At 34.6% G+C, this 26,616-nt stretch overlaps 1 protein-coding gene across 1 annotated transcript in view; it reads right to left on the bottom strand.

Moving 5' to 3' along the window:
• Positions 1-26,616, bottom strand: part of TUSC3 (tumor suppressor candidate 3) — a 252,662-nt gene that overhangs the window by 84,483 nt on the left and 141,563 nt on the right. The window contains exons 4-6 of the mRNA XM_080796474.1: positions 25,780-25,920; positions 21,457-21,597; positions 3,623-3,712 (exon numbers count right to left, since the gene is read on the bottom strand). Coding sequence (XP_080652600.1) covers positions 3,623-3,712; positions 21,457-21,597; positions 25,780-25,920 — 372 coding nt within the window. The remainder of the gene's footprint in view (positions 1-3,622; positions 3,713-21,456; positions 21,598-25,779; positions 25,921-26,616) is intronic.

Genomic DNA, 26,616 nt, shown 5'->3' with positions numbered 1-26,616 from the left:
ACTTAAACCTGTATCCACATCTCTGTGGCCAGGAGTACATTCATGCATCGTTGCTCTAGCAAGAAGCTCCTGAATTTCTAAGATCTTTTTATTTTTATAAAATACAAGAGGGTAAGGAGTTGGAACAAAATTCATCTTTTGAAATACCTTAGCTATAGGTTTAAATTTCATTATTTCTAACTTGATTAAGTTGCTGAAAGTTAAGATAAATGTGTTAAAAGATGTATGTATGAAGGAAATGCTTTTTCCTTTACAGAAAATTCTCCCAATGTGTTCCTCTGGGCCTCAGAGTACCTCTTCCTAAGGGCCATGCCAATCACTAGCTGAAATAGTAATATTTAGTAAGTAATATATAGTAATATTAGTGTATATATATATATATATATAGTAATATATAGTAATATATAGTAATATAAAAATGTGGAAAAAGATAATTTCTAAATAAATAATCTCTAATCTGAATTTAAAATAAATGTTCCTGTCAGAAGAACTGGTTTATGCTGAATTAACAGTGACATGTTAATCCTATTCTTCTTCTGACTAGTGAGACCATTAAAAGGAGAAGTAAGATAATCTAATTTTAGAAACAAAAATCTTCTAGTATGAATCCTTATAATGATTTAATAAAACACTTCCTGAGGACCAGCTACATACAAGTTGTCAAGATAAAAATAGCTTCAGAGAAACTCCATTATGTCTAAGGATTTGACTAAAGTGGGATATATAAAATATTGAAGAATTATTGTACTAAAAAATGCATAGATATGTAAATGGACTAACTACATGTTAATAAATATGTAAAGGGAAGTAGGGGCACTTCCAATGTAATTACGTAATACATCAGGTGAGATATGAAGGATGGGTACAATTTGATAGATAGATATAGAGGACATTTCAGGAATGGAAGCAGAAAAAAAGGCATATATTTAGGAAACAATGGCACAAATAGGCTAACACTGAGTTTCTTTGCAAAGTAGAAGAGTTAACAGGTTGAAAAGTAAAATTACAATGGTGAGGAAACGGGAAAGGTACTTGGGATTGTAAACTGTAACTCAGGTCCATACGTATTATAATAACTTATGTTTTAGGAATAGTCACCTAGTAGCCTAAAATATTCAGCTATGAAGTCTACTGCCTCACATGTAGTCAGTAAACAATAGGTCACATCCATTGTCAGTTACTGTTACTGGCACAAACTGGGAGCTTATTACTCCAGTAAAGTACATGTAAGAAGATTAGATGATTTAGAAAAGCAATAGATAATAGAGATTACTTTCAGAAAAGCATGCCACTTTCATGTAAGGACTATTTTGAGTTGAAGGCAGTTGAGGAGAAGATAAAAGAAAGCTTTCTGGCCTCCCCAATCTGCCTAAAAGCAGCATATAAAATTACAAAGGTGTCCCTCCTCCCCCTCTACCAGGAAGGACAAAGGTAAATTCCTATAGACAACTTTAGACCTTTATCAAGAAATGTGGGGGATTGGGGGGAAGACACCTGTAACGTAATTCTGCACAATAAATCAGACTTTTACTTACCTTGCTTTTCCTGGTCACCTCTGAGTATTACCGATTTTTCCCTGAGTACCCTCCATGTATAGAGGAAGTATACTTCTTAATAAATGTCTGTTTTTCTCTTATAATTCCGTATTTTGTTATAATGGTCCTAGCCAAAAACTCAGAAGAGTAGAGAAAAACTATTTTTTCTTCCCCTATACAAGTTAACACATTTCATAAGAATGTTGGTTAATTTTCCATATACTTTAACAAATCAAATAAAAAGCAATGCTTGTCAACCTAAGGAATATTCTCTTAAAAGACAGTAATAACAAATTTATAAGATTTCCTAAATTTACACTTTGAACTAGTAGGAACATAATAGTGACCCAATCTTTGCGTCAGTACTTTATGTAATAGGAACAGATCAGTGACAAAAGCTGGTAATGGTAAGTACCTGACAGCAGGACTTTTTATGTCTTACTGGTGTCATGATAAAAGGCAGACAAATACAAATAATACAAAATAAGTAGATTTGATAGCATGTTAGACGATTTAGTGCTACGAAGGCAAAATAAAATAGGAAAGGGACAGAAGAGTATGGGTATCGGGAAGGAGGAGAGGAAGGATAACACTTTCTAGTCAGGCTGTTGGAAAGATTTCCTTGATAATTATTTCCACTTCTTTTTCTTTAAAATAATTTAATTATTAAAAACACTCAATAACTCCTGTAACTAATGAAAGATTTCAAAAATATACACACATGGCAAAACCTATGTCTACATGACTGTGGCAGCTGATCATCCAAACAGTCTAACTCTGACTCCGTATCACTGCCATCTTCAGGAGAAATCTGAGACCAAACTGATCCTTACCTAACTGGCAATTAGCAACTAGTCCTTAAAACCTGACTGGGCAATGAACAAAGTGTATTATTTCCCAATGTACAGAGTTCCATAAAGAAGTTCAAAGAAAGTCATAATGTAGGAAAAAGAAATAACTTGTTGGCTTTAATATTATAGGTATTTGAAGCACTATAAACAATGAATCTCAAACTTATGTTGTAATCTATAGAGTTAAACAGAATTTATAACATTCTGTCGTATGAAAATTTCATTCAAAACTGCAATTTTAGGAGTGAAGAAATTAAGAATTTAATATTCTAGGTGATTGTGGCAACATGGTTATGATTTTCAAACACCTTGTCTTTTAGGGATACCTACTAAAGTATTTCTGTATGGAAGGTAAAGAGAACTGAGAGGAAGAAGAGATGAAACAAGTATTGTTCTGAGCTAGTAATTGTTTGGTAACAGGTACATGAAGGATGTCATTACATTATTCTCTCAAAATCTGTGTTTTCAAAATGAAAAAGTTAGAGAAGGTCACATTTTTAAACAGTTAATCTTCACCAACCTAATAAATATTAAGCCCCAAAGACAGTTGATCTAGTTTTCCAAAGTTGATTACAATATATCCCATTCACCAAACAAAAACAAAAAACCTAAAAAAGTAAAGCAACAAAATAAATAAATTCAGTAGCAGTTACTAATGTGAACTTTGCTACTGATTCAACAGCACATCAATTTCCTTTTTAATGTTGTAGCAAACACTTTGTAGCATTCTAATATGATGACTGCCAGGGTTCTGATGTTTTAATTAATCTGTTCTTAACTGAATTTATCATTAGTGGGACACCGACTACAAACTATTCCTACTGCCTCTCCTGGCATTACGTAATACTGCTGTAGCAATATGTAAAGGTGAAAAACTAGGTTATGAATGTTTATTTCATGTGGTAGGTACCTTAATTTTCTTAAACACTAAAGCAGTCCTCACCCTAAAAAAACAAATTATATATACATGCATGTGTGTATATAGTAGATGTAGTATTAGAAGAGAAAGAACAAATCTTTAGATTTACAGACAAAATCTGTTCTCACTAAATACTGCACATGATTTTTGATTCCTATATAAACAGGATGAAAGGGGTACCTGACTGGCCCAGTCAGGAGAGCACCTGACTCTTGATCTTGGGCTCCTTAATTCGGGCCCCATTTTGTGTGTGAATACTATATTAAAAATAAACAGGATTAAAGTTCAAAATATGAATGCCTAGAACAAACACTTACCACTTGTCCATTGTGTGGGTTCTTATGAGCATATGGAGGTCCACGAATATGATTCCACATCTGCCCAGAAGTCATAGCAAAAACTATACACTGAAAAACAGGGTGTAATGTTATAATGTAAATCAAAGTATATCAGAATTCTGCATCTTTTAAAAATAATGGTCACAAAACTAAGTTTAAAAAAAATCATGTATCACTTCACCCATTAGAATAATTTTTACTTACTAACTATGGGACTTTGGGAATTAATCCCAAATGAAAGAGCAAGATAAAGCCATAGCCAGAGATATAAGTAATAGGCCTGATGGAAAATCTAAAGCAATAATCATAAGGATACTCACTGGGCTTGAGAAAAGAACAGAAGACATCAAGGAGACCCATACCACAGAGAAGAATACAATGAATGAGATTGGAAACTGGCTTGATGCAATGAACAGCAGGCTAGAAGAAGCAGAGGAATACAAATAAGTGACCCAGAAGATAAAATAATGAAGCTGAACAGAAGAGAGAAAGAATTATGGAACATGAGAATAGACTTAGGGAACTCAGTGACTCCATCAAACATAATAACATAGGAGTCCCAGAACAAGAAAAGAGAAAAGGGAGTAGAATATTTATTTCAAAAAATAATAGCAGAATACTTCACTTATCTTGGGGAGGCACAGAGAACTTCTAATCAAAATCAACAAATGCAAGCCAACACCAAGACATATACTGATAAAGAACAAATCTTAAAAGCGGCAAGGTAAAAGAAGTTCTTAACTCATAAGATCCATAAGGGTAGCTGGAGATTTCTCAGCAGAAATTTAACAGGCCAGAAGAGAGTGGCATGATATATTCAATGTGCTGAATGGGAAAAATCCACAGCCAAGAATATTCTATGCAGCAAGGCTATCATTCAGAATAGAAGGAGAGATAAGGAATTTCCCAAACAAAAACTAAAGGAGTTCACTGACCATTAAATCAGCCCTGCAAGTAATACTAAAGAGGATTCTTTAACTGGAAAGACCCAAAGTGACAAAGACAAGGAAGGATCAGAGAAATCTCCAGAAATTACATAAATAAATAAGATCTTACTTTGAATGTAAATGGACTAAAAGTTCAAATAAAAAAACAGGGTGGGCACCTGGGTGGCTCAGTGGGTTAAAGCCTCTAACTTCGGGTCAGGTCATGATCCCAGGGTCCTGGGATCGAGCCCCATGTCGGGTTCCCTGCTCAGCGGGGAGCCTGCTTCCTTCTCTCTCTCTACCTGCCTCTCCACCTACTTGTAATCTCTATCTGTCAAATAAATAAATACAATCTTAAAAAAAAAAATGGTGTCACAATGGATTAAAAATTCAAGACCCCTCTATATGCTGCTTCTAAGAGACCAATTTTAGACCTAAAGATACCTGCAGAGTGAAAGTGAGGAGATGGAGAAACTTTACCATACAAAGGGATCTTGAAAGAAAATTGGAGTAGCAATACTTACCTCAGAAAAACCACACTTTACAGCGATGACTATAACAAGAAGACTTTAAGGGCACTGTATCATAATAAAGGGGACAATCCAACAAGAAGATACAGTAATTTTAAATATTTATGCCCCCAACCTCAGAGCATCCGAATATATAAAACAATAACAAACAAAAAAGAACTAATTGATAATAATACAGTAATAGGGGAATTTAACATTCCACTTACATCAAGTGACAGATCATCTAAGCAGAAAACACATAAGGAAACAATGGCTTCAAATGACACACTGGACCAGATGGACTTAACAGATATATTCAGAACATTCTATCCCAAAACAGTCTTCTCAAGTACACGTGGGACATTCTCCAGAGTAGACCACATAACAGGTCACAAATCAGGCCTCAACAAATACAAAATGACTGAGATCATACCATGTACCCTTTCTGACCAAATGATATGAAACTAGAAGTCAACCATAAGAAAAAATTTGGAAAGACCACAAATACATAGAGGTTACTAAATACATAGAGGCTACTAAACAATGAATGGGTCAACCAGGAGATCAAAGAAGAAATTTTTTAAAAATACATGGAAAAAATGAAAACAAAACAGTCCAAAATCTTTGGGACACAACAGAAGCAGTCCTAAGCAAAAGTGTATAGCAACACGGGCCTACCGCAAGAAGCAAGAAAAATCTCAAGCAACTTAACATTACACCCTTTAGGGCTAGAAAAAGAACAACAAAATAAGATATAGAAACTAAAAAAAAACCCCCCAAACCCAATAAACAGACCAGTGGAATCAGGAGCTGGTTCTCTGGAAAAAAATCAATAAAATTGATAAACCTTCGGCCAGACTTAGCAAAAAGAGAAAGGACCCAAATAAATAAAATCACAAATGAGAGAGAAGAAATAACAACCATTGCCACAGAAATGCATACAAGAGAATACTATGAGCAATTATATGCCAACAAATTAGGTTATCTGGAAAAAATGGATGCACTCCTAGAAACATATAAACTACTAAAACTGAACAGGAAGAAACAGAAAACTTGAACAGACCAATAAACTGCAAAGACACTGAATTAGGAATCCAAAAACTCTCAACAAACAAAAAGTCCAGGACCAGATGGCTGCAGAGGTGATTTCTACCAATGTTTCAAGGAGAATTAATACCCATTCTTCTCAAACTGTATCAAAAAAATAGAAAACTTCCAAAGTCATGCTATGCAGCCAGCATTACCCTAATACCAAAACCAGATAAAGACTATAATAAAAAAAGAGGGGTGCCTGGGTGGCTCAGTTGGTTAAGCAACTGACTCTTGATTTCAGCTCAGGGCAGGATCTCAAAAGAAGTTGGCTTCAGATTCTCTCTTTCGCTTTCCCTCTCTCTCTTTCTCTTCCCTCTGCCCCTCCCCATTCACACTCTCTCTCAAATTAAAAAATAATAAAAATAATTTAAAAATCTTTTTTTAAAGGGGGAGAGGTGAGGACCAGAGGAAGAGAGAGAGAATCTGAGGCAGTCTCTATCTCACATCCCCAAGATCATGACCTGAGCTGAAATCAAGAGTCAAACACCCAAATGACTGAGGCCCCTAGGTGCCTCCTATTATATACTTATTCTTAAAATTAGCTAAAGAAAATACCTTACCAGTACTGTACTGTATTTATCAAAAATAATCTGCATATAAACGGACCCACACAATTCAAACCTGATTTGTTCAAAGGTCAACTATACTCACTTTACAGTAAAGACTAAAAATATCCTGTTTTATATAATCCTCTCTACAGTCCATGTCCTTACAATGTTATATTACAAATAATTTAATAACTTCTTCACTTTAAGTATAATTACCAGAGTAACAAGAGACAACCATATCAGCAAATTCATACATTATTCATTTCTACTAATCATAAGTGACTTATTTGTAGTAAATTTATAGTATAACCATTATTTCCTATCACTCAGTCTATACACTGCACTTGAAAGAAAAAAAAGGTAGGAAGTATCCTTCTTGAGACTAAATCTTTTATTTCATGGAAAGGAGTTACACACTGAACTGTCTCAACAAGTATTATTTATAACCACTACTGAGTTGGATTAAGGTTAGCAGTGAGTGGCATGGAGTACAGAAGCTAGACAGTCATTCCAAGTATTGGATCTTCATAGTGAGGTTTATTTAATTACGACTTTATAACAAGCAAAAGACTAGGGCAACCACACAACATTAAAAAAGAAAGAAAAAGGAGGTCCATTCATATATGAGTAGTTTTAAGATGTTCTTTGAATTATTGAGGCTACTATCTGTCCTCATTACACAAAATTAGGAACTACATTAAGAAAATGGTACCCTAAAAATATATGAAATCTTTTCATTATATTCTTGCCATAGTCCTAACACAAAAATATACATGAGGCTATATACAGAAACTACCAATTTGCAAACAGACATACCCATCCTCAAATGACTCAAAGTTAAAAACAGCAGTTGCTTCACTGAAAAAAACATTAGCAGCACTTACCTGCTTCTCACTTATAAAGAGAACAAAGTAAAAGAAACCCACAGAGATAGTACGTGCATAATATTAGAAGTTACATAATTTAGTTCAAATAAATTTGGAAAGGTAATCATTCTGATGTGAGAGCCGCCTTGCAGTTTTGAATGGTCACAAGAAATACATTTCAACTGATACAACACAATATGTAGACACCAAAGAACCCTTCAGGAATGTGAAACTCGTGTAATAGTTTGTATTAATTTCAAGCTTAAATTTGTCACAAAACTTAATTAAACTGATCTAATTTCTTTGAGACAGAAGACACATTAAGGTATGTGAATCATCTTACAATATAGATCATCAGTGTTAAAAGGCAGAAAACCGCTTCTGTCCTACTAAGATTTACTGTGATAATAAAGTTTGGGTTATTAGATTTTTAAAAATGATGTTTATATTTCACGTTTTTAATTGCAACTTCTTAGGATATTTTTCTTTGCATGTGAAATGAATATAACTATCACACTTGTATTTCTGCTTTGAAATGACAGCCATCTATGAAGAGCTTTAGGCTGCCCTGAAGATCTGTGCTAAGGGCTACGAAACATAACATTTTAACTCATTTTGATATTCCAAGTCAACATTTATTTCTGAAAACTATAAACTATAGATTTATATTATACTCCTTAAAATTATGTAGCAGTGTAGTTCAAGATTTTACCCAACCATTCTATTTTAAACTCATCATAAAACAGGTAATGTGTAAGCTTATTGTTTATCATCCTTCCTCTTTCGGGGATGGAGGAAGGGAAAATGGAGTAAAACCAGAATCAATGCTTATTCAGCTCTATAAACAATTACCATCACTTATAAACAGGAGTTAATAGCATTTTTTTTTCAAGACCGGGAGGAACCTATGAATACTCCTTTACCTATTTTTTTTTTTTAACTCAGAATCAGGAAGCTCTAATATACTTTTTAAATATTTGCATATCTTCCTCCATATAAGGAAATTGCAAACTTTGTCTCTAATCTATACCCTAAAGCACTATGAACAGCTTCCTATCTCCAGGAAACACCACATTCTCAGCCTGTGAGTCACATACAATAATATGAATAATGAAAAGAAAAAAAAAAAAACCCTAGCAATAGAATAGTCTATAGAACTAAGGATGTGTAACACTCAGTAATCCCCTGGGAGATACTTCTGCAAAGGTTCAATATACAAATGCTAACTGTACAGGCTTGTTCTTTACCAAGAAATGGGTATGTGGACAGAGCTTCTTTAACAAACTTTTTCTCGTTATTCTCATTTGCATACAAATTTTGGTATTATAGAAGTGGTCTGGTCTAATTCATTATTTTCACTTTAGAAGCTTTCCTTTTCTGTGCAATCCAATCTTTCATCAGAGAAAAATTACTAACAAACATTATCTTTCCCAAAGGAAAAGGGGATATTGGTTATTTCACACAAATGTTTGGAAATCTGAATAAATGGGTTAGCATTTTGGGTAGCCTCTTAACTTTGTAAGGATATCTTAAGAATTGGGTAAGATTAGAAATGAACAAATCCATTTTTTTTTCCACTTCAGTCTAGCTGTTTTTATAGTAAATAGTCATGTTTGGTGAGGGTAGTGGTGGCTATCGGGCAGAATGTGGTAAAGAAGATTCAAATTAGTTCCCATAAGCTATCTATAGCTAAGGAAAATATCACAGTTTGTATATTTCTGTATTAATGAAAAAAAGAGAGAAAAGTTTCAAGAGGAGGAGCTTTTTAAATTCAACATTTTGTCATCAGACTAGAGTTTTAAAATACATTGTTTGAAAACATGTCTGTACTCTGCAGCCTGTTACTAACTTCTAAAAGTCTGCCATTGGGGAGTGTGCACACTTGCCAAGATTTCCTTCTCGAGTATGTGTTTCTGAATGTTAGAGTATTTTCTGCTATGCCAAGGTAATTAGCTTCCAAGGATTCAAAGCAGAAATACAAAATCTGCATGATGTAGCAGAGGATGGAAGAAAATTGATCTGTTCAAGTATTTAACATTTATGCACCATATAAAACTTTAGGCATTTATTTGTAGTCATAATGGCTCGCTACATCCATTGGTTTAAACATCCAACATATGAGATACATGTCCCAATTTAGAGAAGCCCAGCATCATTAAAAGAATTTAGAATTAGAAGTAAGACACATGGGATCAACTCCTAGCCAATCATTTTCTAGCTGTGTAAGCTACAAGTTAAGTTTGCTGAATCTTAGTTTCCTTGTTTATAAAAGGAGGAGAATACAAATTCCTTTCTATCATTATTTTAAATAAGTACATAAAACATAACCCAAAGAAGGAAAAGACTCAATAAATAGTAGTGATGATTAATATTAGCTTACAACAATAATTCTGGGGAGGAAAATAATGAAGGCATGCTATTGTCAACTGAGTCTAATTCAGAGAAATTACATTATCAGTGTTTCGGTAGACTAAAACAGTGACAAGATTTGGCAAAACACGAAATACTAAATAACTTTTAACTTTACAAAAACACTGAAACAAATACTGTATTTTCATCAAAAAAACCTGGGTAGCTTTACTGAATGAAGCAACTTGAAAACCAGCCTGAGCAAAACCCAAAACACTTTTGAACTTACTAAGATAACTGACATCACTTCTAGTATCCAATTATATTAGAGTATAATTAATCTATTATAACTCAATTATCAAAAGTAAGCAAATATTAAACTTAATGAAAAACCCCAAACTTCAAATTTGTATTTTTTCTATCTACTAGAGACATATTTTCTCCATAGATGAGAAAGTCACAGAGGTTCTGTTTGAATTTCCAGACTCTAGGTATTATTGAATATAGATGCTATGCTATAATGTGACATGCCTGGTTGTCTTAACCTGTCCTATCACATCCAACTCAATCATAAAGACTACTAATTCTTTGTAGAAAATAAACCAGAAGGATAAAGGACTACTACATGAAGGCACAAACCAACAATTAGCTATAAATATATACGCACATGTAGTCTGAATTTTGAAATTCTAGTCATATACATTTTTTTATCATTTGCAAATATCTTGCCCCATTCTATGGGTTGCCTCTTTGTTTTGCTGTGCAGAAGTTTTTTATATTGATGAAGTCCCAAAGTTCCTTTTCACTTTTGTTTCCCTTGCCTTTGGAGACATGTCTTGAAATATAAAGGGCTGGTATCCAAAATCTATAAAGAACTTCTCAAACTCAATACTCAAAAAACCAAAATAATCAAGTCAAAAAATGGGAAGAAGACATGAACAGACACTTCTCCAAAGAAGACATATGAATGGCTATAGACACATGAAAAATTATTCATCATCATTAGCTATCATCAGGGAAATTCAAATCAAAACCACACTGAGATACCACCTTACACCAGTTAGAATGGCAAAAACTGACAAGGCAAGACAAATGTTGGAGAGGATGTGGAGAAAGGGGAACCCTCTTACACTGTTGGTGAGAATGCAAGTTGGTACAGCCACTTTGGAAAACAGTGTGGGGGGTCCTCAAAAGTTAAGAATACAGCTACCCTATGAGCCAGCAATTACACTACTGGGTATTTATGCAAAGATACAGATGTAGTGAAAAGAAGAACCACATGCAACCCAATGTTGAGAGCAGCAATGTCCACAATAGTCAAACTGTGGAAGGAGCCAAGATGCCTTTCAACAGATGAATGGATAAAGAAGATGTGGTCCAAAGATTCAATGGAATATTACTCAGCCACCAGAAAGGATGAATACCTAGCATTTTTATCAACATGGATGGAACTGGAGGAAATTATGCTAAGTGAAATAAGTCAAACAGAGAAAGCAATTATCATATTATTTCACTTATTTGTGGAACCTAAGGAATAGCATGGAGGACACTGAGAGAAGGAAGGGGGAAATGAAGGGCGGGGGGGGGAATCAGGAATATGAACCATGAGAGACTATGGACTCCTGAAATCAAAGGGCTTTTTTTGGTGGGGAGGGGAGGTTAGCCTGGTGATGGGTATTAAGGAGGGCAGGTATTGCAATGAAGGTGTTATACACAAACAATGAGTCATGGAATACTACATCAAAAACTAATGATATAGTGTATGGTGACTAACATTACTTAATTAAAAAAATTTTTAAAAACTTTTGTAATCTAAAAAAAGTTATATTTAAGTATATTTTCTTCCTATTAACGAATTTATGTTCAATTACATATTTAAATTGCTTACTGTATAAAAATAGTAGTGATTATTGGATAGTGACTTTGAATTCAGAAAACCTGTTCATCTCTAGTGATAATTTTTATTTTTGGTCCTCCATAAATGGTGATAAATTTTTCATGTGGACAATCATAAGTAAATATGACATGTCTACTCATTTACATTTATTTACTCCCTGCATTTCTTTTTCTGTTCTTATGCTTTAACTAAAACCACTAACAATAAGTAGTATGTCATTATAGGCTTTATTTTAAATTGTCACTACTAAATAAGATATTTGCTAGACATTTTAGAATCTCCTTTACCTAATTAAGAAAGTTCACTTATAGTTTGCTAACTTTTTAGAATCATAAATGGTGAATATTAAGTAATCTCTATGGTATTGGTGACACTACTTCTACTTTAAGCCATTACTGTGATGGTTTTCAATTAATTTATACTTTCCCTACAGCTTAATCAACCATTCCCACAACCTGACTTTTGCTATTTTATATATTTGGTTGGTAGTATTGTTAAAGAAAAACCTTTTGAGTCCATGTTCACAAGCAAGATTGGTCATATGCCACATTACTACTTCCTATTTTCTAGCCACCTCTAGTTTTACGGTCTTTCCTGCAAGTACTTCATTATTCATACTAGAGTGATTTTTTTTTTTTTTTTGCAATTTCACCTAACTTTCAGCAAAAGTTTTCTGGTAAGTTTTCGATATCTGTAGGAAAAGTTGCTCTCGTTTGTAAATTATTTCCTTGTGACAACTACACATAGATACTCTGTTAAATGCTGTGTCGATATTGTTCATGTTTGAATAGGACCCATTTTTCCTGAACTGGTGAACTGGCTACAAGCAAGAGACCACATAGCTCAGGGGTTCAATTTGTTGTTGTTGTTAACGAAAACTAGCCATTTCCTTAAAATATGGTGCCTCTGTGTAGCCATGCCTCCTTCGTCTCTCAGAACTTTACCTATTTCAGGCAGACTTCTTCCACTAACTCTCTACTCCCCTTGATTTCTTCATGAGCCACTGCCACTGAGAAACACCATCAGTACTTCACAGGTTAAACCACTCGTTTTCCTGGGTCGATCTTTGCCTGTACTTTGAATTCTGCCATCTCTGGTTCCTTAGCACTCATTGCCTGAGCTGTTTTTATCACCTCCCCATGTAATCCTTCGGTATCAAAGTAAAGTCCCAACCACAAGTATTCTTTCTCCGGACAGGGTCCTCATTGTCTGGGAAGAAATATTTCTTGCCAATTTTTGATACCTGCCACTATAACGCTGCACCCCTTACCACTTTCTGCTGCTCTCATTAACAAAGGGTCTTTATGACAGAGGGCATCTTACAGTGGCTGTGCTGCTTTCAGTAGTTGTTGAGTATTTGCTAAAAATGACTTAGAAACTACTGGACTTGTTCACTTTTCAAGGATGACTTGCAAACGTTTAAACTTAACTAATGGTTACTTATATACTACGAATTTCAATTTTTTCCTGACATAATTTCAGGTGATATTTTCTAAGAAACTTGCTTTTTATATGTAATAAAATTGACAGTACTGACTTTTTAAGAACCATGGTTTATAAGAGCATTCTCCCACTTCCTCTCTACAAAACACTGATTTTTGACAGTCGCCTATGGACAAGAGTGCCTTTGTGGAGGTTGAGTCCAACAGAGATATGCCAGAGCACCAATGGAACAACAATAATAATGAAATAATAGACGCAGTGGAGAGGGTTTAAAAAGAGGAGTTTCAGTTTCCTCCGAGGGGCACAGCTCAGTGCCCAGAGAGAACTTCTCCCATGATCTCTCCCACAGGGGAAACTGAGTGTGTGTTAGTGAGCACCTGGCCTCCCCAGTTGTGTGGGAGATGGACAGAGACACAATTTTTACTCCATCCAGAATACTGAGTCCTACAATGCACAACTAGGGGGCAATGAACTGATGGAGAATAGCAGCCAGGCCTCAGAATGGAACACATCAAAAAAATGCAGAGCCGAATAACCACTTGATGCAATCCATCAGGAAGCCTGCCACCGAGTTGCTGAAGAGACTTCAACTGTGGCTTCCCCCCGAGCTGGCCCACAGGCACCCTCAATACTCCATGGGCATCACCCACACACCCTTCCATCCTTTGTTGCCTGTACACACTCTGAAGGCAATAAAAGCCTTTCAGACAACAAGTGCCAATGCAGAAAGCCACCCCAATTCTGCAGGATGAGGAGAAAGGACACAACCCAGAGCATTCAGCACCCGGCCTACTTTTACAGGATCAACAGAAGGTATGAAAAGCTGAGTCCCCCCTCAGAGGGAACAAGAAGTAAATGGTAGTTTTAGTAAGCTACTGAAGTTAAATTACCAGTGAAAAACAGACTATTCTATCATAAGATGTCTTATGTAAGCCCCATGGTAATCTCAAGGCAGAACTACACAAAATACACAAAAGAACAAGAGAAGGGAGTCAAAACATACCACTGTAAAAATTCATCAATTTATAAAACAGCTGCCAGTATCCTCTTATATAGTGACTGATTCTCCCTCTCCACACCCCGTGGGTGAGGGGGTATGGAATTTATTTTTCTGAGTCTGTGTTTTGTTCCTTAGACATCACAATTCCTAGATTACAGGGACATGTCCCACCTCCCAGACTCGTAGTCCCATGGCCCTGTTTGGATTGTTTTCCAGGTTCAACTGGAAAGTCTGTAAAGACTGAGAAGTCTTCGCAGTTTGTTTGTTTGTTTGTTTTTAAGTTTTTATTTATTTGACAGACAGAGATCACAAGTAGGCAGAGAGGGAGAGAGGAGGAAGCAGGCTTGCCGCCAGGCAGAGAGCAGATGCGAGGCTCGATCCCAGGACCCTGAGATCATGACTTGAGCTGAAGGCAAAGGCTTTAAACCACTGAGCCACCCAGGTGCCCCGGTGGTTTTAATACTTCCTAGATGCTCAACTGAGGCAGAGTGACAAAATGACTCCCCCACCCCCACCTGCAAAAAAATAAAACCCTAAGCCCTCTGGCAGCAGAAAACAATTAAGATGGCATTAATAACTCCTTATCTGTCAACAATTACTTTAAATGAAAGTAATCCCCTAGACATTCCTTTCAGCTTCAAGGAGAAAAATACTTTCAAAGGGAGGATATGGATTCCATGGAAATGGAAGCCAATAGAATAGGGTAGCTATACACGCATCAGAAAAAAATAGAATTGAAGTAAAAGTTGATCACAAGAGATAAATAGGGTCATTATAGAATGAAAAATGAGTCAATTCATCCCCAAAATATATTAGCTATAAGTATATATGACCGTATCACAGCATCTAAATATATTAAACCAGTAACATATTTGAAGGTAGAAAAAAACCAGCAGTGCAGTAGTCAGGGATTCTAATACCCCAGTTTCAACAATAGATAACTCATCCAGACAATAAGAAAACAAAGGGCTTGGATTATACTTTAGTCCAATAGACCTAACAGACATACAACGAATGCTCCATTCAACAGCAGCAGAATAAATACACAAGTGTACAATGAACATTCTATGGGAGAGACCATATGTTAGGTCACAAAACAAGTTTTTAGCTAACTTACGATGGAAATTGTACCAAGTACTTCTTCAAATACAATGGTACAAAACTAGAAACTCACAAATATGCTATAGAACACACTCCCAACGACTAATAAAGAGATAAAATATTGTGAAACAAAAGGAAATGGAAACAATATACTAAAACTTACCAGATGGTACAAAAATAGTTCTAACAGGGAACTTTTCAGTAATACATGCCTATAGTAAGAAAAAAGACTATCTGAAATAACCTAATTTTCTATCTCAAGGGAGTAGAAAAAAAAGAACAAACTAAGCCAAAAACAAGCAAAAATATGGAAATAGATTAGAGCAGAAATAAAAACTGGAAAAACCACAGAAATGATGAAACAAAGAACTGGTTTTTTAAAACGATAAAATTGACTAACCATTATCTAAATGAAGAAAAAACTGAAATGAATAAAATCAGAAGCAAAGAAGACATTTCAACTCATACCACAGAAATACAAAGGATTATAAGAGACTACTATGAACAAACATACTCTGAGAAATTTGGTAACCTAAAAGAAATAGAAAAGTTCCCAGAAACACGATCCTATTAAGATTGAATAATGAAGAAACAGAAAATCGGAGACCAGTAGCAAGTAAGAAGATTGAATCAGGAATAAAAAACTTCCCAACAAAGAAAAGCCCACGATCAGACAGTTTCCCTAGTGAAATCTACCAAAAATTTCAAGAGTACCAGTCCTTCTCAGATTTTCCCAAACTCGCGTTATTTTTTTTTCACTTTATTTCTTTTCAGTGTTCCAGAATTCATTGTTCCAAATTCACTTTATGATGCCAGCGTTACCTTGATACCAAAGCCTGATAAAGACACTAGAAGAAAACTACAAATATCCTTGATGAATACAAATGCAAAAATTCTCAACAAAATTCAACAGTATATTCAAAAGATTATACACCATGATTAAGAGGGATTCCTTGTATGCAAGGAGGGTTCAATAAGGATAAGACAGGTGATATACTACATTAATAGGAAGAAAGATGAAAATCAACCATATGATCTCTATAGATACAGAAAAAGTATTTCATAAAACTCAATATCCTTCATGAGAAAAACTCTCAATAAATTAGATGCAGATGAAATGTAGCTCAACATAATAAAATTCCTATTTGATGAGCCCACAGCTAACATCATACTCAATAATGATAGGCTGGAAGGTCCTTTAACATCAAGAACAAAACAAGGGTGCCCACTATCATCATTCCTCTTCAGGATCATAGTGGAAGTCCTGAACCAGTGGAAGCCCAGACCAACTGGCCAAGAAAAGAAATAATAGGCATCCAAATCAGAAAGAGGAAATTAAAGTTGTTTGTAGATGATATACAGAAATCTTATATACAGATATCTTATATACAGAAATTCCTAGACTCCACCAAAAACCTATTAGAATTAATAACTAATTGCAATAAAGTTTCAGGATACAAAACCAATATATAGAATATATTGAATATATAGAAATCAGTTATGTTGCTATAGACTAAAATAAAACATAAATAAATAATAATTAATAAATAAATAAAAAGAAACTTTTTTTTAAAAGTCCCATTTACGTGGCTGGGTTATGGACATTGGGGAGGGTATGTGCTATGGTGAGTGCTGCGAAGTGTGTAAGCCTGATGATTCACAGACTTGTACCCCTGGGGCAATAATACATTATATGTTTAAAAAAATTTTTTTAAAAAGGGAAAAAAAGTCCCATTTAGAATAGCATCAAAAACAATAAAATTCATAGGAATAAATTTAACCAGGGACGTGAAAGATACTCATGAAAGAAAGGAAACAAATGGAAAAATATCCTGTGTTCACAGAGCAGAAGAATTAATATTGTTAATATGTCCACACTACCTAAAATCAAATGCAATCACTATCAAAATTCCAATGACATTGTCAATAGAAAAAAAAAATCCTAGAATTTGTATAGAACCATAAAAAGATGCCAAATAGCCAACACAATACTGAGAAAGAACAAACCTGGAAGCACAAAATTCCCTGAATTCAAAGTATGTTACAAAGTAATCAAAACAATGGTACTGTCAGTAGACCAATGCAATAGAATTTTAAGCCCAGAAATAAACTCACACAAGTACAGTCAACAAGTACTTGACACTACATCTGTATCTTTGGTATTTACCAGTACCCCAAAGATACAGATGTAGTGAAACAAAGGGGCACATGCACCCCAGTGTTCACAGCAGGAATGTCCATAATAGCCAAACTATGGAAAGAGCCCAAGATGCCCTTCAACAGATTAATGGATAAAGATGTGACATATATACAATGGAATATTACTCAACCATTAGGAAGGATGAATACCCACCATTTGCATCGACATGGATGAACTGGAAGGGATTATGCTAAGTGAAATAAGTCAAGCAGAGAAACACAATTATCATATGGTTTCACTTATTTGTGGAACATAAGGAAGGAAGAGCACGGAGGACCACAGGGGAAGAGAGGGAAAACTGAATGGTAAGAAATCAGAGAGGGAGACAAACCATGAAAGACTCTGGACTCCAGGAAAAAAACTGAGGTTTATAGAAGGGAGGAAGTTGGGGCATGGGGTAACTGGGTGTTGGGTATTAAGAAGGGCTTGGGTGTTACATGCAACTAATGAATGCTTGAACACTACACTGGGTGTTATATGCAACTAATGAATGCTTGAACACTACATCAAAAACTAACAATGTTATTACTACATGCTGGCTAACTGAACAAAATTTTTAAAAAATAATAAAAAATAAATTCCAAAATGGCAAAACAACAACAACAACAACAAGTATTTGACAAGGGAATAAAGAATACTCAATGAGGAAAACATAGTCTTTTTGATAAAAAGTGCTGAGAAAAGTGGATCTTCAGATGCAAGAGAATGAAAATGAACACGTATCTTATGCCAATCACAAAAGTTAATTCAAAATGGATTAAAGGCTTAAGCATATGAAAAAAGCTCATTGGCACTGGTCTTGGCAATATTTTGAATATGACACCAAAAGCAAAAGTAAACAAATGGGACTATATCACACTATAAAGCTTTTGCAAAGCAATGGTAACCATCAACAAAATGAAAAGGTAACTTACAGAATAAGGGAAAATAATCTGCAAATCATATGTTGGAAAAGGAGTCCAAATGTGTAAGAAACTCACATAACTCAAGAAAAAAAAAATCCAATTAAAAAGTGGGCACAAAACCTGTATGGGCATTTTCCCAAAAAAGACCTAAAAATGGCCAACAGGTACATGAAAAGATGCTCAAAAATCACCAGTCATCAAGGAATTGGAAATCAAAATCACAATGAAGTGACACCTAATTACTATTAGAATGATTATTATCAAAAAGATAAGAAGTTACAATTGTTGGCAAGGATACAGAAAAAGGAACACTTACTCACTGTTGGTAAGAGGGTAAAAGGTATAGCCACTATGGAGAACAGCATGGATTTTCCTTTAAAAGTTAAAAATATAACTAGCATATGATCCAGCAATCCCACTTCTGGGTATATATCTGAAAGCCATCATACTTCTATCCTAAAGAGAGATCTGTACCTCCATATTCATTGCATCATTATTCATAATAGTCAAGACAGAGAAACCACTTAAATGTTCATTAGCAGATGGATATATATGTGTGTGTGTGTATATATATATACATATGTATGTATATATACATGTATCTCCATTGTGTGTGTATGTGATACATATATACACACATACACGTTTCAGCCATTAAAAAAAAAAAATGCCATTTGCAACAACATGGATGTATCCGGATAGCATAATGCCAAGTAAAATAAGTTAGACAGAGAAAGGCTAATACTTTATGATCTCCTTTATATGGAGAATCTTAAAGGGAGAATAGAATGGTCATTTCCAGGGGCTTTAAGGTGGGGGAAACAGGGAGATATTGGTCAAAGGGTACAAATTTCCATTTATAAAATGTGTAAGTTCTGGGGTTATTGTTTATAGCAGTGTGACTACAGTTAAAAATACTATATTACATACTTGGAAATTTCTTTTTTTTAAAAAAATATTTATTTATTTATTTATTCATTTGACAGACAGAGATTACAAGTAGGCAGAGAGGCAGGCAGAGAGAGAGAAGAGGAAGCAGGCTCCTTGCTGAGCAGAGAGCCCGATGTGGGGCTCGATCCCAGGACCCTGGGATCATGACCTGAGCCGAAGGCAGAGGCTTTAACCCACTGAGCCACACCAGCGCCCCAACTTGGAAATTTCTAAGAGAGTAAATCTTAAATGTTCTCATCACATACACATACCCACACACACACACACAAAGGTAATTTATATGAGGTGATAAAGGTATTAACTAACCTTATTATGGTAATCATTTTGCAATATATACAGGTATCAAATTATCACACTGTATACCCTCAACTTTCACACAATATTGTGTGTTATTCCTCAGTAAAGCTGGGATGGGGTGGGGATTCCTTTCTTTATAGATAGCAAAGAAACAAAAAGCCTATGTTTCTAGATTTATAAATTGTTTTACTCAGCAGTGTGGGTTCTCAACGCAGCAGTTCTCCAAAAGGGTACTTCTTATTTCTGTTACCTGATTAACCAGGCCACCTTCTCCTTTTTTTCAGTTCTACAATAACCTTCTATGTTATTTTACAACGTTGATATCCTCGTCTCCACAGAAGACCCCACAAGGGCCTTTCATATCCTTCAAGCTCTTAACCTCTATCCAATGTCTCAAATTGAGGAGGGATCAGAACGACTATTTGAAAGCCAGCAGTGGAAAACCATAACCTCTTTCTCTTTTTTTTATCCCCAGGTGCAGAACATGGGTTTTTGCCTACAAGTACCACAGTCAATCAATCAATAAATTACCAACCATAAAATGGAGGCTTCTGAGTTCAGTATTTTCTTTAACAGGACCCTGTCACTTTGCCTTAGGTGGCTCACAGGATATATGCCAGTATACAGAAGAGAAACTTTTACTGGACCACAAGAACATCTAAGCCAGAAGATCTGGGTTCGCTACCATAGAATTTGCATGTGCATTTTTGCCCTTTGTCTATGCTCTTTAGTCAAGCATCACATCAAATCTTTTGCCCATTTTCTGAATTATTAAACAGTAAAGTTGACTTTTTAATTCTTTTGGTGTATAGTTTTATTAATTTTATCATGGTGAGGAAGGTTCCGCTTTAAGAGTTTGGCTCCTACAGTTTCCACTGCCAACTGCTTTCATTGTCTCTACTGTTCTACCACGGGATTGCCTGAGGAATTGGGGTACAAGAAAATAGAAAACAAAAAACAAAAAACACAAGAATCTCTTCTACTGTCCTTGAGCCTGAACTAGAGGTATCTCCTAGATACCTCTCTGCTCCAAATTGCCCAAACTCAAGTCAAAGAAAACCAAAATAGGAGATGTAGAAGGTTGATAATTTTTTATCTGCTAATTAAATGTCATCTTGAATATGGGTTTTCTTACCTGATCTGCTGGCTGACCTTTACTTTTTAGAAACACCAAATACCTGAGAAGCTTTGCACTGACTCCAGGTTTACAGTTCTATTAGCAGGAGAGAAAGGCTAGTATGTACATATGCTATCTTACCTATAAATACATTGTCTGTTTTTTTAAAACCATGATTTCTATCTTCTTGGTAGGAATAATTCTTCACATATTCTAGATATATGCCCCATAAGCATGTATTTTCCAAATATTTTCTCTGAGTCTGTGGATTCTTTTGAAGAGCAAATATTTTAATCTTAAGTCCAATTTATTATTTTTTCTTCCATGGTTTATGCTTTTTGTGTTATACAGATTTTGTATTCTTCTGGAAGATTTATAATTTTAGTCTTAGACATAGAACCATAACCCATTCTGAATAACTTTTATATGTGGTGTGGGCTAAGGGTTTTGGTTCATTATTTACATGAGGATATTTGACTGTTCCAGCATAATTTGCTGAAGACTATTCTTTTCTCCCTGAATTACTCTGACACCTTTGTTGAAAATCAGGAACCATACAACTTACACTATTTACAAAGAAACGAGGAGAAAAAGTATATTGTAGTAACATACCAGAGATACCATGGCCCAACCAGTCTTGTTATAGATGAATTCCAAGTTGTTCCTTCTTAAATAGAGCAAACCGCCAACGAGTGACACTAACAGGGCCAAAGCTATGGTGCCAGAATAGTTGGGTGGTCTGAAGACTCGAATCTGCAAACACGCAATGAAAATTTTTAGAGCTGAATAAAATAAATAAACTGTTTTTTCTCTTGACCATATCCTAGTCCTTCCAATTTTCAATTCCAAAACCTCAGAAAGGTGCCACACTACTTTTCATTTGTGGAGCTAACTCCTTTTATTCTTTACAAATTAGAAACATATGGCTTCCAACATTATGGCTATGTAAAAAGACCTGCTTTAGATAACCAGTTAATATACACACACATTACCTATGTTTAACCCACAACTGCTGTGTTTCACCTATGAAACATGGGATCATCTAGTACAGGGGGAGAAAATGGGAGTGTAATTTATTTATTATTCCAAATTGGGACATTTTAACATCTTTAACATTTTTTAACATCTTTACCAACATATAATACATATACCATACAATTCACCTGGTGTACAATTCAATAGTTTTTAGTATATTCAGGGGGTTGTGTAACCGTCACCAAAGTCAGCATCAGAACATTCCAATCACATCAAAGGAAAACCCTTCAGCAATCCCCCTGGTATAACCCTCACCCTACAACCCTAAAAGGCCATGAATCTACTCTTGTCTATACAGATTACTCTTTTACTAAACTTTTCATATAATATGTGGTCTTCTGTAACTGGCTTCTTCCACTTAGCATGATGTTTTCAACGTTCTTCTTGTAGCACGTTTCAGTATTTCATCCCTTTTTATGGCTGAACATTCCTTTGTACAGAAATACCACAATTTGATACCAATTATCAGTTGATAGGTATTTGGGTTGTTTCCACCTTGTGGCTATTACGAATAATGCTGCTATAACCATTCTGGTACAAGAATTTGTGTGGGTACACATTCTCATTTATCTTGGCTATATATCTAAGAGTAGAATTGCTGGGTCATATAGTAATGCTACGTTTCCTGGTTTGAGTAATTGCCCGACTGTTCTCCAAAGTGGCTGTACCATTTAACATTCCCACTGGTAGTGTATGAGAATTCTGATTTCTCCACTTCCTTGCCAATATTTTCTCTCATTCATTGATTCCAGCCAACCTAAATGGATATGGGATACTAACTCACTGTAGGTTTTATTTGCATGTTCCTAATGACTAATGATGCTGAGCATCTTTTCATTTACTTATTAACCACTTGTATATTTTCCTTATACAAATGTCTATTCAGATTGTCTTATAATTGCATTGTCTTTTTATTATTGAGTTGTAAAATTCCTGTATACATACTAGATATAAGTCCTTTGTCAAAAAATGATTTGTAACTATTTTCTCCCCTTCTGTGGGTTGTCTTTTCATTTTCTTGACGGTGTCCACTAAAACATAAAAGCTATTTTTAAAAAGTAGATGGCATTGTTATGAAATCATGATTTCAAAGTATATACAGATCTTGGTTCTAATAATATTTCTCACTAAAAGAAACCAAGGCTCTGAAAAGAGATGTATAATTGAATGCTACACAGGGAAGATTAGGTAGATAAGCCTGAAATATCTTATGTCAGGAAATTATGTCAGCAAAGTAAGAAAATGCTCAAAAGAAAATGACCGAGAGCGGGGCACCTGGGTGGCTCAGTGGGTTAAGCCTCTGCCTTCGGCTCAGGTCATGGTCTCAGAGTCCTGGGATCAAGCCCCGCATCGGGCTCTCTGCTCAGCTGGGAGCCTGCTTCCCCCTTTCTCTCTCTGCCTCTCTGCCTACTTGCGATTTCTCACTCCATCAAATAAATAAAATCTTTTTAAAAAAAAGAAAGAAAAGAAAATGACAGAGAAATGTCACACCGACACAAGAGTCAGCATAAAGAAGATTCTGCTAGTCAAATCTAGAACAATTTTAGTACCAAAATATTTAAGTATAGTAGTAACTTACTAACCACTGGATAAAAAAATGCAACTCATGAGTCCCTACCAATGACTGATAGGTAGGAGAAGAGAATTCTTGCTCACAGTAAAATGCTAAAGGCTAAGTAGAAATATGGAGGGAGGAGAAGTGGAACATCATCATTTTGCAACCATTTTGCTAAAATCTGGATCAAAGAAAAGTCACCAATGGATGTTAGATCTAGGTAAAAATTTTGATGAGGGGTATGATATTTCTCTGATCTTAAGGTGTTTCCACACAGACAGCTTACTAATTATAAGGAGGGGCAGTAATTATACAGCAGAGAAATGGAAAACACCCTGACCAGATAATCGAAATTAAAGATCATCAATGAGAGTCAAGACAGATATTATGACCAAAACATGACCTATGTAGTACTATGTTTAAGAATGTGTAAATAAAAAAAAAAAAGAATGTGTAAATAGAATCTAATCATAAAAAAAAAAAAATCAGAGAAAAATAAATACCAGGCAAATCAAATGAGGATCATTCTATTTAAAAAGTGAAAAAGGATTCAAGATTTCAATGCATTTAAAAGACAAAGATGGGCTATGGAAATATTCCAGATTAAAAGATGCTTAAAAAACCTGATGACTAAATGCAATGACTAACTCTAGAATGGATCTTGTACTGGAGGCATGAAAATGCTATTAAAGGGTATTTTTAGGTCAACTGACAAAATAGAATATGGATAGTAGCTCAAATAAAAATGTTATATCAGTGTAAATCTGTGAAGGTGATATCCGTACTGTTCTTATGTATGTCTCAGGAAATGCAGTTCATCTTCTGAAAAGAAATATATGTGCATCTATGAAGTATGTATATAGAGAGACAGGAGTGGGGGAGAATAAAGTGGTAAAGCAAAAAGGGGTAAAATGTTAAGTATAGAGGTGAATTTGATAAAGGTACACATTGCTACTATTTGCATTATTTTCATCTGTGAAACTTTTTTAAGGTTGAAATTATTTCCAAATATTTCTTAACAAAAGTGTATTTATCATATAACTTAAAGTGTAGATATGATCAATAGATTAGAATCATATCTGATGAAAATTCAGTAACTTTTTTTTTTTTTTAAGATTTTATTTATTTATTTGACAGAGATCACAAGTAGGCAGAGAGGCAGGCAGAGAGAGGAAGGAATGGAAGCAGGCTCCCTGCTGAGCAGAAAGCCCGATGCGGGGCTCGATCCCAGGACCCTGAGATCATGACCTCAGCCAAAGGCAGAGGCTTTAACCCACTGAGCCACTCAGGCGCCCCTCAGTAACTCTTATAAAGAATTAATAGTACTTTTTCAGTGTTACACTTAGTATCTTGTATGAACTAAATGATACCACTGCAGAATTGAATATTTGCCAAAAGATTACAGAAAAAAGATGACAAGAGTTAACAATGACGTCAAACACCCATCTTGACTAAGAATAAATATGTTTACACCTTATGGTAAAAACTGCATATTCTAGAACAAATGTACTTTAAAATTACTGGTTATAATTGTTCACTATAGAAAATTCTGGTGAGATGAAGGAAGGCCCTCCCCATAGACATTAACTACCATCAAGATTTTTGTTTGTTTACTTCCTGAATAAACTCTCTACATATCTACATTTTATTTATGCTTTAAAACAAAATTCTAGATCATACTATAAAGGCTGTTTTTCTAACCCTGAGCTTCTATGTCAAATATACTTGCAGACCATTTTTGTCCATGCTATATAGTACATTTAAGTAGTCTCCTATTTTTAGACATTTCACTTATTTCCAATTGTTTTCCATTTACAATGAATGTTATTTAAAAATATTTCTATGGCTAAGTATTTGAATCATCCCTAATTAAATTTCTAGAAGTAGAATTAGTTAAATTACTTAAAATAAAGACATTACACACACTTAGAATTAAGTTATTCCATAGTTCAAAGAACAGTATACATATTTTCTCACATGGTTCATGAAAAGTAGTATATCATTTTTATTCGCCCAAAAGCTAAATAAAAAGTACACATTTTAATTAGAATTTCTTTACTAATACCTCTGAATAATATTCCATATATATTTTAGTCTCTGAAATTACTTTTTGCCAACTTGTGTACTTTTTAATGGTTCTTAAAACACCAATATACCATTACTCAAAAAACCATTTAAATTCACCTAATTCAGTCAAAATTCAGCTTACAGCTACCACATGGTTTTCTCTAAGCAAGGAAAAATATTCTATAGGGTAATTTAAAGAATCCTTTGGCCTTACTACAGTGCTGTAACAAACCAAACTAATTAGTCTATTATTAGAACTGTAGGGAATAAAAACATACATGAACATCCGTTCTGTCAGCAATCCACTTTGCTAGTTGTTCAGCAGCAAATCCAATTCTTTGAAGGTCAAAAGTATCAGCTCTTTTTGGTCTGCCTTTTGGAGGAAAATGCATGAATGTAGGAGCAGAATTCATGTTGAGCTGTAAAATGTAAGATAAAAAATACTAAATGTAATATTGCAGCAATCTTTATATCTCATTAATCTAACATTTAATGGTTTTTTCTGCATGAATTTTAAAAAGATGGAATTTATTATGAAAATTCAAGTGGTTTTCCAGAGCTTAATTATTGTGTTTATTCATTGTAATATACTACAGACTGAAAAAAAACTTGTGAATTTGACTAAGTTCTCGAAACCTTCACATATAATGTACTATTTCACTTAAGCAGTTATTAAAGAAAAAGTACTGGCACTTGTTGAAAAATATAAATGCATAAGAGCATTAATATCAAATTATTAAATTCTCTATTAAAAATTTAAAGACTTCTTAAAAATGATGATTATATCAGAAACCAACATTTTTGTTCTAAACAACCTGAATTTACCAGATTACAGGAGAAATCCACAATGATAATCTTTTTCTGCTCAATTGCTCTATTAATTCAAGTGTCTTACAATGATTCTATCTCAAAACTATTTTCTGTAGGTAGTTCCATTTGAAGAGTGTATTGAATAGAATACTACTTTAATATAAATGGTGCCTATTAAGAATACCTAAAACAAATGTTAGCTTAATTTGCACTGAGTAGCAAACTATAAAAATTATATAAATTAAATTCTCACTGCTAAGGAATTATGAAAAATGCCTCAAATAAAAGGCCAATAGATTATTGGC

The sequence above is a fragment of the Martes martes genome, assembly GCF_963455335.1.
Source record: "Martes martes genome assembly, chromosome: 2".
In the NCBI taxonomy this organism is placed as follows: Eukaryota; Metazoa; Chordata; class Mammalia; order Carnivora; family Mustelidae; genus Martes; species Martes martes.
This window is presented reverse-complemented; position numbering and strand designations above follow the sequence as displayed.